The sequence below is a fragment of the Mus caroli genome, unplaced genomic scaffold (assembly GCF_978045245.1).
Source record: "Mus caroli unplaced genomic scaffold, Mus_caroli_1 scaffold_7, whole genome shotgun sequence".
NCBI classification, from domain to species: Eukaryota; Metazoa; Chordata; class Mammalia; order Rodentia; family Muridae; genus Mus; species Mus caroli.
Genome location: NW_028227262.1, coordinates 137,554,684 through 137,568,329, shown reverse-complemented (window position 1 = coordinate 137,568,329; position 13,646 = coordinate 137,554,684). Strand labels below are relative to the sequence as shown.

At 34.5% G+C, this 13,646-nt stretch overlaps 1 protein-coding gene across 5 annotated transcripts in view; it reads left to right on the top strand.

Moving 5' to 3' along the window:
- The window catches only part of Phf14 (PHD finger protein 14), a 169,834-nt gene that overhangs the window by 127,458 nt on the left and 28,730 nt on the right, over window positions 1-13,646 (top strand). For 3 of the 5 annotated variants that reach the window (XM_029478629.2, XM_021165026.3, XM_029478631.2), the window contains one exon: window positions 10,349-10,466. The exons of 1 other annotated variant lie outside the window; for it this stretch is intronic. In XM_029478629.2, coding sequence (XP_029334489.2) covers window positions 10,349-10,466 — 118 coding nt within the window. Of the gene's footprint in view, window positions 1-1,789; window positions 6,764-10,348; window positions 10,467-13,646 lie in introns of those variants that run through there. One more of the 5 variants, XM_021165028.3, reaches the window with a different exon arrangement.

Below are 13,646 nucleotides of genomic sequence, written 5' to 3'. Positions count from 1 at the left end.
TCCTATCAGGCCCTTGCATTTGCCATTACGTATGCTACCTCACTTCACTGCATTGTACTGATTTAACATGCATGACTCAACCAAACACAGCAGATACTTCTTACACTACTGCACCTTAGTAGTAATGGTGCAGTAATGATCAATCTGTTGGTGAAACTCTTTGAAAATATTTTTTCTATATTAATTCCAAAGGGAGCTAAATGGATACAAATGGAATAAATGCTAGGTTAAAACATGCTCTTTTTTATTATTATTATTTAAGTACACTGTCACTGTCTTCAGACACTCCAGAAGAGGGAGTCAGATCTCTTTAAAGATGGTTGTGAGCCACCATGTGGTTGCTGGGATTTGAACTCCGGACCTTTGGAAGAGCAGTCGGGTGCTCTTACCCACTGAGCCATCTCACCAGCCCTAAAATGTACTCTTGGATTTTAAAATACTGCAGCCTTTTATCTTAACACGTGAGAGCTGAATATAAGTCATGCTGCTTATTCTATCATCTAGAGAGATTAGAAATATTAGGTGAAAGTTAGTAAGAAAGGGAATATTAAAATTAACTTTTGGTTTTATCACAGTTAAAGACCAACTTGGATTTAATTGAAGTTTAAAACTTCATCATGAGATGCAAATACATCAAATACATGCATTCATATCATCCATGATCATCCATGATATGAATGCATGTATTTGCATCATATTTCCATGGATACATGTATTTGCAAAGGACTGTCATAAGTAATTACAAAATCCTTTTCAGTTTTCTGTTAGTCTCCATTACTTTGCACATAATTGCAAGTGAAATATGCTTACATTATAAATGCTTACTCCCTTTAGAATATGCTTTCACTGTGTGGCTTAATGCTGAGGCAAAGGACTCATTCGCACTCCCTGTTGCTCAAGCTCCTCACTTAGGGCCTAAGGTGCTGGAAACTGTAGCACAGGGTTTGCTCTTTGCCAGGGCTCCAGCTCTTGCTGTTGCTTCTCATGTGTTTATGCGCACAGCCTTTCCCTTAGCGTTGTTTCCGTGTGATGGTTATTGTTTTCCGTGTGATGTTCTGTTTGGTCCCTGGGTCTGTGGTTGAGTTTGGCGTGGTAGCTCTTCTCAGTACTGCTTTGTTTCTCTGTGTGCCTCTTTTCACTTTCTTTTTCTCAGTGGAACTTAGAAGCATTAAACACATCTTTCTAGTAGTTAAATTTAAAAAATGAACATTTTATGATGTGACTATTAATCTATACAGCTCTAAATATGTGAAAGAAATGGTAAATTTTGTTTCTACATAGTCAAAAAATGTTACTTCTAACCTCTAAGCCTTTAAGATTTCTCCTACCAAAATCAAAGCAGAAAGTTGGCAAATACTCTCAGCCATGCATTTCTAATTCAGTCTTTTTCAGAGGAAGCCAAGTATAAAGATGAGGGAGAGTTGTATGTTCCCTTGAGTATTGTAAAATTGCCATTCTTGATAACAAAAGCAGCACACAGCTACTTTTCAAAATAGTAATTGATAGCATATTTTCATTTATATTTAAGCCCTTCTCTCAGAATAGATCTATTTTGACAGTCAGAGCTATTACCAATAATAAAAGAGGAGGCAGCTCAGTGTTCAAAAAGTAAAGTATTCACTTGTAATCAGTACGAGCCTGCTCGAGATCATGGCACTTAGGGTGAGGATTTCTATCTCTTTGTTATTTGAATCTACTGTGGTATTATTAGTATGTTTCATAAGACATAGTTCAGAGCTGCTATGATCTTTAAATGTTAATGCTCTTTTCTTATCACTTTACTGTGTAGATACCCTTCATGAGACCCAACTCTGCCACAGCTCATCCTCGGAGGCAATCCCGGAAACCTCTTTTATAAGTGTGATTTTAAAATGTGGATAAAACTCTCAATAGAGCATATAAAGTAAAGGAGAACAGCTATCTTGTTCTTCCCATAAGCTTATCACTGCAGAAAGTGCTTTTGCTTGTCAAGTTTGGATAGAATGTAATTGATTGCTTTATTATATGGGTAGACAAGGCAGTTAATTTGCCTGTGTGGATTTTTTTTCTATTTTTCTGCTCTTCTCTCTCTCTCTCTCTCTCTCTCTCTCTCTCTCTCTCTCTCTCTCTCTCTCAAACACTTGGTGTATGCATTATTAAAAACAATAGTGGTAATGTCTTGTCAGAATTATTTTAGTTGGTAAATGTCTTTCCTCTTGTTTCTTTGGCATAAGACAATACAGTATTTGGACTGAAAACTAAAGAAAGCCAGTGGGACTTACCTGCTCTGTGCTACCCTGTTACTGAATTATTCTCTCTGTGTTATTTGTTTGTAAAAAGGACAATGCTTTCCACTGATCTGCAAGTCTGTATCACCTCACTTACTGCAAATATTCACACATGAGAACAACCCTAGACTCATATTTAATGCTATTTCTATTTGTGTATTCAGCAAAAGTGAAGGACTGGTGAAGATTACAACTGTTTGAGTACTGTGGAAGCACTTGATGTCAGCACGGACATTTTATAACTAGAATTTCAACTCAAGAATGAACATAGTATCTGTATTAGTATCTAGGTGTTTTTTTCCAGAAATATCCAAATTTATTCCTTTTTGTTTTATTTAATATAAACTTGCAGTGTTCCATATAATTTTACTTTTTGAACTTAAATGTTAAGCTATGAAATGAGGGAAATACAGAGCTTGTTGGGTATACAGCCTGCCTGCTGAAAGATCTTCACCAGCCCTGTGTCTTCTTCCCAGAGGTTCACAGAGTTTACATTTGATCCTCACGCTTTACTGATCCAGTTTTAAGTCAACGGCAGAAATACTTTGAATATTGCACCACTTAATCTTGAACTGATTTAGAAGAGCCTGCTGAAAATGAAATGCACATATACATGTAAATTGTCAAACTGTCTCTTAAAATTCCATTGTTTATCATTGTGGGTTTGGACCTTTTGAGGAATAAGGGCATTTGGAATAGTTTAAACTTTAGGATTAGAATAGATAGTAAATGCAAGTGTAATTGTAAAGCTGGTGTTTCTAGTAATCTGTAGTTACAGGAACCACATGACTGCATAAAATGTTTAGTAAAATTAAACATGTATGAAATAATGTATAAGTAATTTATTGATTTTATTGCACTAGAAAAATACTCATAATTCTTAGGAAAAGCAGTATACTTCCTTTGAATATAAGGAAGAAGCAATTGACATTATTTAACTCATAGCAAAGATGGTGAACTCCAGCAAAGTTTAAGAGAAATGACAATGGATGCTTACCATTTTTCAAATGAACTCTGCTTTAGTCAAGTTGTCTTTTAGCATAAGGTAAGAACACATTAATGGGTATTTTTTTATTTAGGGTTTCTTTTTCCCTCTGATGGGTTTTTGTTTTGGTTTTGAGAAATCATAGGTAGTAGCATGGTTGTAGTGGCAGTGTTAACCAAAAGCCCTTCTGCAGTGGTTACTGTTAGAACAGTGTAATTGTCTTTCTTCACCATTCAGTTTTCAGTGGTACACTATATCCCAAGCTTGCAAAACACCCATGTTACATGTTGTCACAGTCCCTACATGATATGTTCTTCAAAGTCATACTCAGAACAGAATGAAGCATTTCTTTTAATAATATCCTAAATGAAGTACAACATTAACTTTTGCCCACTATTGGCCTTTTGCTCTTCAAGATAAAAATTAATGTTTTTCTGTGAAAACATTCTAAGTAATTTATATCTTATAAATACACATAACAGAATGACAGCTCAGGTATTTGACGTTATTTGCTATAGGATAAGAAATGGAAGGAATATTAAAATGTCAGGAAGGGGCTGATATTTTAAGAGAGAGTACTTAATTGGTAAAGTGCCATATTAGCATCAGTACCTACCCATATGAAAAGCTGGCAAAGGCTTATACCATAGTAATGCAAAACACAGACAGAAGGATCTCTGTGATTGACTGGTCAATCACCTATGGATTTGGCAAATACCAGGCCAATGAGAGGCCATATATCAAAAAAATGTGGTGGAGGATTTCTGAAGCTGCATGCAGACCAACACACACGCGCGCACACACACACGCACACACACACACACACACACACACACGAAATTAGCCTCGCTAACACATAGTTACCTCCCCTAACACATAATATTGGGGAATAAATGAAATGCCTATGAAATACCAAATGGCTGGAATGGTAGTAATATATCAGACTCCCAGGAAGAATTTTGAGACTCAGTTGACTACCATCTTCTCCTTATCCTCCAGCTCCACCAATTGTTCTCTCCATCACTTTCTGGAGTTTCTAATTCTGTAGGTCTGTGATGAAACTCAAAAATTTGAGTTCACAGCAGGTTTCAAGTAATGTTGGTCAAGCTGGTCAAGGACATTACTTTGAAAACAATTCACACACAGTTACTTGTTTAAAATAATCATTAGCTTATTCAGTGTGGATTAATAATGGGTGTAGGTTTAATGCCTTTAAAGGGCTCTTCCATTCCTCAAAAGATTTGTTTCTAGACAAAGGCTTTGTAGAAAAGTAGTATCTTCTGAAACACATAAAGTACAACTCCCTTAATTAAAAAGTATCAGTTAAGGATTGATTTCCTAATAGAGCAACACTGCTTGCCCAAAGTGTCATAATCCTTCACTTAGAACAGTTTTCTATGAGATGAAAACAATATTTAACCTTAGTGTGTATTGAGTTTAAGTTTAGATATTTATGCATGAGTTATATATCACTACATCTTGTGTTTCTTGAATGTGTATCTGAAACCATATGTGGCATAAAATTAGTTTTCTGACAAATAGTGTTCACATTTGTTAACTTACTTTCCTGTTTATGCAACAGTGAACTACTTTTTTGAACACTCAGATTTACAAACTTTAAACACACACACATACACACACCCTCATAAGTATGTTTTATTTGACTCACAATATGGAAATATTTCACCAAGATCTGTTTAAAATTTCAGAAGAATTCTGCAACAGATTAGAATATTAACATCTTCTGAAACATTTTCAGTTTTCTGAAATTATTATTAACTATTCAAACTTGTTTAAGAGAGTTCCTCAAGACACATAAAGACATATCAAGACATATGAAGACAGAGTTTATCTCTACCTGACTTAAGTCACTACTTTGTAAATTTAGATATTTGTAAGGAATGCGAACAGAGACCGGATTTACAAGTGGATCTTCATAGAAAGAAAAATGTAGACTTCTTTACTGTAGTGATCTCCTCAAGGTGCTCTGTAAGCCTGTCAGTAAGATTGACTGCTGTTCAGGTACTTAGGATGTAATGAAATTGAATGTTCGTGCTGAGCTTGGTAAATAAAATGAGATTGACCTCCTAGCCATTATCTCCTTTATCTGATTTACATTGTAAAATCAGGATCTACACTATTGATTGGAGTATAATTAGTTAATTATGAACAGGAAAATGCAAAGTTACGTGGAACTTGAACACAGCAGGTTGTAGTGCTAAAATCTTTCCCAGGGCATGAGCAGAGGGAGATCAGTTTATTAGAGAACAAAGCAGACGAGTTTCAGGTACGGAAATGTCTAATCTATTTCTCATGCTGTGAAGAGATACTTGACCTTATTGTGTATTGTCATGAATTGCCTTGTTTCATGTTCTGGGTTTCCTTGTTTTTGTTTTGTTTTGTTTTCTTATTTCACTTTTAAAGTTGCAAGCTGGCTTTTGCAGATATAAATAATGAATTGATTCCACACTTTACGTGGGATTGGATTTGGCTTTTCCCAAATAGTGTTCACTTTATCAATATCCATGTAATGAGAAATTTTAGACTATCCTACCACCCACTCATTTCACTGTTTCCTGTGAAAGAAATCCCCAGTAGCATTCACAAAATAGGTTCATCATTTTTATGATGTTTGTAAAATATGACTTAAACCAAGTTTTGAATTAACATGTATAGAAAACATTCATGGAGGCGGTGGCTTACACTAAAATTGTTACCTGCTACAAGATTAAGATAGTTTACTTATAGATATTATACCACTGATAGAATGTAGGGTTTTGTGACAGCTCATATTATTTAAAAAATTTTAATGGGCCTCAGTATATATTTATTCTACATATTAAGACATTTAATTGAAATGATTGATCAGTGTTCACTGCAGTAACTTATCACAGTTAGTTGCTGAAATTGTATTTGAATTGCTAGTAAGGTTTAATTTAAGCAGTGTTAATAGTCAAGACTAATTGAAGGGAAAGTCAGAAGAGCCAGCCAGTCAGTTCTGCAGACGCCCATGTTTCTAGGTGGGAAGTGCAGTGTTGTGTAGTTTCAGAGACCCTTTCCTTACTCATCATTGTGTAGGGAATACTGACTGGTGTGCTTCCTTAAGGTGACAGAGTATCTACAGTTATCAGCACCAATGTGACGGTGAAACACTCCATCCCTTTTAAAGTCTCAGCCCGCCCCCGAGTCTGCTTCTTCACAGGCCAGTTTGCTTAGGACGCACCTTCACTAAAATAACAAGTGTTTGGGGGTTTGTTTGTTTTAAGGAATGACTTAGTATATGCCAGAAATAAACATTATTATTTGAAACTAAGAAAGCTAAATAAACCCTTTAGAGCAATGGTTCTCAACATTCCTAATGCTGTAAAAACTCTCTTATACATTTCTTCTCATTGTGGTAAGCACCAACCATAAAATTATTTTTGTCACTTTCATAACGAATTTTTCTAGGGTTATGCATTGCAATGTGAATATCTGTGTTTTCTGATGGTCATAGGCAAGTCCTGTGTTGGTGAGGGGGTTGGGGGGGAGAGAATTGTGGGGGTCGCGACCCACAGGTTGAGAACCGCTGTTCTAGCACCTTGCCTGCTTTGCCTAGGCATAAGAGAAAATTTTAAGTTAGATATGTTTGCTTATTTCCACATTGTCAGTAGTCACTCGACACTGAGTTTAATGCTTGTTATGTGGATCATAGCACACAGGAAGATCAATCATTTTCTCTTCTTCTCTAGGGTGCTGTACTTAATCATAACGCTAAGTAAGTATTTTAATGAAAATAGAGCTGTGCTTATTTAGTCTCTACATCTTCCTAAATCAACGTAGAGTGCTCCTCTGTCATTTGTATTTGTATCAAATATTAATGTAGTATGTAGGAAGTTGAACTTGATAGGTACTTGGTTGGTCAGACTTTGTTCACATTAAAAATGGGGTTTGTTTGATTTCACTATACTACAAATTTTAGAATTCTCTGTAGTCTAATGTGCACAATATTTATTAAATATTTTAAATATACTTCTTTAGTCATCAAGTTTAGTTTTTATTTATAGACATGTTCTTCATATGCTAAATTTATATTCTCTTCATGGTTAAGGTATTGCCTTTTTACTATAATGTGCTCTTGGTATAATAATGTTTTTCTTACATCAATATTTGTTTTGTTTAATAAAGTGTTGTGTTATATCACAGTACTTTTGTGGGTCAGTGACTTCTTTTGAAAACTTAAATATTTTATTCATTTGTTTTAACAAACTAAGTGTATTATTGTATTGGTACAATAAAAATGTTTCCAAGTACTTATTAGAAATAGAAACTAAGGAAAATTAATCAGTAAGTGTTTTTACCCTATTGTAGTTTTCAGAGTATATAGCCCCATATAAGACTTAGTTTTTGAGTTTTAAAAACATTTAAAAGCTTTTCTATATAGCCAAAACTTACTAGTTACTAAGTTTTGATACAATTTTCACAGTTGTGTGTGTACATAGGATATACAATTTACTATTTTAATCTTCTATACTCTATGTTTTTAAGAAATTTAATAGTATCTCATAAATTTGTCAGTAGGCCTAGTTAACAGATTTTTCAAATTCTGCTAGATTTCACCTCTGCCATTTAGGATATAATTGTTAGTAGTACCTTCAGTTATGATTTGGTTTCAATTTAACAGAATTAATGCAAATTTTCTACATGAAAATAACTTGTAAAAATCCTTTGAATATCTTATAATTATTATTTACTTGGCAAACATTGACTTCAAGTGGGGTATTATTCTGTGATTTTCTTTCTCTCTCTTGAATTTTGGTGGTTGCTAGAGTAGAGACCACCACTTTATGCTATTTAAACTTGGACTTGCAGCCTTTACTTACTGGGAGTAAGCGAGGACCTTATAGAACTATCCTAACACCCCAGTTGTCTGCCAGCATGAGAAAGACGTCCTGAAATGTATCCTGATGAAGGTGTCAGGAAGAATTAGGTCAACTCCTAAGAGCAAATGCTTCACAGCTTCTTCTGAAAGTGCTCCCAATACCAGAACAGGTATTGGATCATTTAAACATTTTAATGTACTTTTAGATGCCTCATTTTAAACACTGTCAATTTGCATAGCCTTAATAGTTTTGGTGACCTAATTTCTGCATACAGAAGTTCTGTAAGAAAATTATGGTTGTAAAAATATACTGATACTCTTAGGAAGCAATGGCTGGTAGTTTTTAAGGAAGTAAGAACCCTGAAGACCTGGAAAAATTGAGCATAAAAATGTCAGACAAAATAGCAGGTGAATAGTATTTTAACTACAGAAACTTGCCACAGAGATGTAGCTCCAACTGTCATTTAGGCTGATGATCCTAATGTAAAAAATGCAGAGAAAAATGTATTTTATATGTTCCTCCTGATGAACCAAATAATGGTATTCTTTATAACATTTCTATGAAGGATTAGTGACATATTATATAGTCCCTGTACTTAAATCAGTGTTCCTCTGTGACTCCAAACATTCTGATCAACATAGAAGCAGTCTTGATTAAAAGGTTTTTGTATCCCAGGATTTAGTATAATGGAAAATTTAGTTACTGAAAGGAAGACCCAGAGTATTAATTCTGTGGTCTTGCTATCCTTATTTTACATTTAATATTAACTACATAATCTTACTTTTAAATCCCAGAGAAACAGTTATTTGAACATTTAAAATTTTAATATATTTTTGGATCAGTGGTATAATATATGGCATTTATCAGTTTCATTTTAATCACTCCTGCAACTGGAATTACAGTAAATGCACAATTCAAGTTCATTTCTTGAATCTCAGAGTTTTGAAAAAATATTCATTCACTTATTTCATTGATAAGAACCTTATAATTATAGAGTAATGATGAGTAAGTCATAGTAGATAACTATCTCACACTTCCTTGTGCCTGCATGACTTGACTCTGGAATTCTAAAATATTCCTTGACAGGCTAGGTTTTTGTAGCATAGTAAGAAATTTTGACTAAAAATATAGATTATTGTTTTCTTTATTGTGATCATTTTTTAAGTTACTTTTCTTTGGACATATGCATGAGAATAACTCCTTTCTGTATTTCCCAATGCTTACTAAATAGGAAAGCATTTTGTGTTGTACTCAAGCAACCTGCTTAATAAATTCCTTCCTTGGTATTTTAGTTGTAACTTAATTGACATTTTATGCTCTAAACCGTGAGAAATCAGTAATAACGAGAATTTGATTGGTTAAAAAGTACTCCTCTGTAATTTAAAGTACAAAGAAAATCAGAAATAAAACCCATTTTGTAAGATGTATACATCTTGATACTAGTTGCTCAATTTTGGTCTTCTGATTCCAGTTGTTGCAAAATTCATTTTTAAAACACTGAAATAATACACATTTTTCTTCATTGTCAGCAGGATGAGATTGTCTGAAGCGAAGAATAGGTATGGTAGTTTTCTTAGATTGTGTACTTCATATGAGGCAAGACACTATCAAAACATCTGCTGAGTGCTAAGTATCCTCAGAAGTACTTGAAACACCAAGTACACGGACAGAACTTGACAAAAACTAGTGAGAGTAATATCCAATCCTTGAAGTGGCTGCTTGCATATTTAAATATTCTGTTACTTAACATAAAAAGATTGTATCTGCTGTAGATTTTGTTAGCATGCTATAAATGTTAGAAAGTTTGTTTACCGTATACTTTAACCTGAAAAAAATACAAAAATGAAGCATAAATTGTATGGCAGAAATTACAGCTTAGATTTCTGTGAACTGTCTACTGGATAAATGATTAATTCTATTTGTTCAAAATTGAATTTTGATTGCTAATTTTTGCACATATGCTTACATATATATTCATTCCTTCATATTTTAACATTTATATACTCTGAACTTTTTTATCACAATGTTATTCCTTTCTAATTGTATTGTTTCAATTTTTTCATGTATAATATTTATTTAAGATTTAGATCGTTATGATGAATGTTAATTTCAGAATCTCCTGAGCAAAGGTTAGAATTATATGTTAAAGTCGCTATGTGTAACACTTTATTCTTTTGTCCTTGAAATAAGTAGTTTCAACATTTAGATACACTATGACTCTGCTTACCCTACAGATGTGATGAATGCAGACTCTGCTACCATTTTGGCTGTTTAGATCCTCCTTTGAAAAAATCTCCTAAACAAACAGGCTATGGATGGATATGTCAGGAATGTGATTCTTCATCTTCTAAGGTAAGGGATGAAAGGCTTGAAGACAAGAAATCAGTTCCTTTCATCTTGACAGGGTTTTTTCTTATATTACAGCATTCTTTCTGACTTTAAGAATGAAGAAGAAAATTACATTAGATGACTTAAATTTCCTCCATGTAGAGCGTTTAGCTATTTTGTATGTCCTCTGTATTTCTCTAGCAATTAACTATTGTTATAATAGGATAACATCTCTCTGCTAATTTAGTACTTTGAGGCCGTAGCAGGGAACAATTGATAGTCAAAGGACTTAACAATAAAATCTTATTTTATTTTGGAAATGATTCATATTGAGATGAAGTAAATATATTAGGGTTGTTTCATAGACTCAAGTCACTTTAAAAATTTTAATAATCTAAACTTATTTTAGCTAAATAGAGAGGATAAAAATCAAGTAAGTTTAAGAGTTACCTTCTAAAATAAACTCTGAATTTTTTCAGTGTGTCAGTATTTTACCTTTAAATGATGGAAGTCTATAGTTTCTATTTGTTTGTTTGTTTAAAACCCATGAAAGATTAGCTAGATTCTTGGTCCTTGTTCTCATTTCTCACAAGTGCTGAATATATTTGAATGAGGACATAAGGATCAGGTATAGGTTAAAGTATTATTATCCAATACAGTGATAAGGAAAATAAAGCCTTATTGTAGTATGAGAGCCATTTTTTAAATAAGTTGAATCAATACAGAATTGATGTCAAATTTGATGAAGTTGTTACACTAAAAGTTAATTTTATTTTTACAATGTTGTTGAATATGAAATATCCTTAAGAAGTCAAGATTTATTCCAGATTCAAGATTATTAATACAGATGCCTTGTGAAATTTTTTTCTTAAGCTTCAAAATTTTTGGTTGTTTACAAAATAGTATCTATTATTCATTAATGCTTTGTTCCTACAAAAGTTAAGCATTTTTTTTTTTTTTTTTTTTTTTTTTTTTGGTTTTTCGAGACAGGGTTTCTCTGTGTAGCCGTGGCTGTCCTGGCACTCACTTTGTAGACCAGGCTGGCCTCGAACTCAGAAATCCGCCTGCCTCTGCCTCCCGAGTGCTGGGATTAAAGGCGTGCGCCACCACGCCTGGCAAGTTAAGCATTTTTTCTTTCTCTCTATGATCTACATTTGCCCTACATCTCTTCTTCCATCCACCTATTGAAACCAAATGCCCGGCACCATTCAGAAGCCTCCCCATCCTTGTTTGACAAGGGAATCCCTCTGAGTCTTCTGGGTGCTTCCCTCCTTCCTGGCACCTAGTGTAGTGACCTCGAGTTCTCATTCTCTGCTTTAGAAGCTGGCTGAAGAGCTCTCTCAAACGTACTTCTCTTTTATTGTTCTTTTCACCAGAGGCCTCCAAGTAAAGTGTGAAACAACGTGACATTTAACTTAATTCTATGTAACATTCTATTTTAATTTCGATGCTTGAATTTATTTTATAATGTGCATAAAAAATAAAATATTTCTAGACTCTGTAAAATTGTAACATTTCTAAAAATACAATTAATTTTTATAATACTAGTTTCATCACAACTGACTTTGTTTTGTTTGGTTCACTTACATTGTTATTCCTACAAATTTAGCACTAAAGAATAGGTACATAATAGTAAGTGACAAACACACTTAATGATTTTGCAATTGGCGAGGAATTTAATATACTTATTCCATGGGTATAAATAGTAAATGTCCTGTAATTGAGGAGCCTCTCTGAAGATATAATCAGAGTTCTGTATGAAAACCTAGCAATGATTTCCCCAACATCCTACATTTGTAGCCAGATCCAACAAATATCAGCCAGCTTCTGTTCCCTCTGTTCCTCAGCTTCATTCCAGTGTCTGTCTCAGTAATGCCCTTTTGTAGAAAATGGTACTAAGAGGATCAGAGATTGAATTACATGCATACAGTGAATTCATTTCCCATATTTCTTTGTTACTAGTTATTGGCAGTTCCTTGGTTTTTCTTAACTTTCAATCATACCAATTTTTAATAAATGTAGGACATTTATTTTTAAAATGCAGTTTCCTAATCTTTTGGTGGTATGCATCTCCAATAAGAATATCACAGGTACAGGGACTAAGAAGATGGCTTGGTAGGTAAAGTGCATACTGTTCAGGTAAGCATGAGGGCGTAAGCGCAGATCACCAGCATCTCTACACAAAAGCCTGGTGTTGTGATCTGTATCTGTAATCCTAGCACTGGGAGGGGCAGACACTGGCAGATCTCTGGAGCTGGCTGACCAGTGAGTCCAGCCAAAATAGTTCTGGATTTAGTAAGAGAGCGTGAGTGGTAGGGGAAGATACATGGCATCTGCCTCTGGCCCTGTCATGTACAGACATAGTTAAGTGCACCCACTTGTGAGACTATGTCGGGGCCTGGCAAACACAGAAGTGGATGCTCACAGTCAAACTAGTGAATGGATCACAGGGCCCCCAATGGAGGAGCTGGAGAAAGTACCCAAGGAGCTGAAGGGATCCGTAGCCCTATAGGTGGAACAACATGATGAACTAACCAGTACCCCGGAGCTCTTGACTCTAGCTGCATATGTATCAAAAGATGGCCTAGTCGGCCATCACTGGAAAGAGAGGCCCATTGGACATGCAAACTTTATATGCCCCAGTACAGTGGAACGCCAGGGCCAAAAAAATGGGAATGGGTGGGTAGGGAAGTGGGGGGGGGGGGTATGGGGGATTTTTGGGATAGCATTGGAAATGTAATTGAGGAAAAGATGTAATAAAAAATATAAAAAAAAACAATTAAAAACATAAAGTCATTAAAAAAAAAGTATGGTATAAACTAGACTGAGTATTGTGTTCTTAAAACGTATTTCTTAGGCCTTTCTGGGTTATCCTTGATGGAAATCTCAACAACCGTCTCAACTTGCATACCCAAAGTGAAACAAACTTGTCTGACACCGTTAAGTGAATAGACATATTTCCTTTAAAGTGGCTTCTTTCCCAGTTCATGTATTCACAGACTGTACTGCAGATTGAAGTGTGCTGACTATTCTTGTTACTTTGCTGTCTTTTCATCCTTGTTCAAATTCCTTTTTTGAAAAAATCTGTTGAGTTTGCATGACAGGTTTGTCTACCACAAGATGAGCTAAGCAGGGAAAATTCTCTTTGATTCTCTTTTCCTTTTTCATTCTAGTGTGCTACACTTTTGAAAAGTAATAAACTGT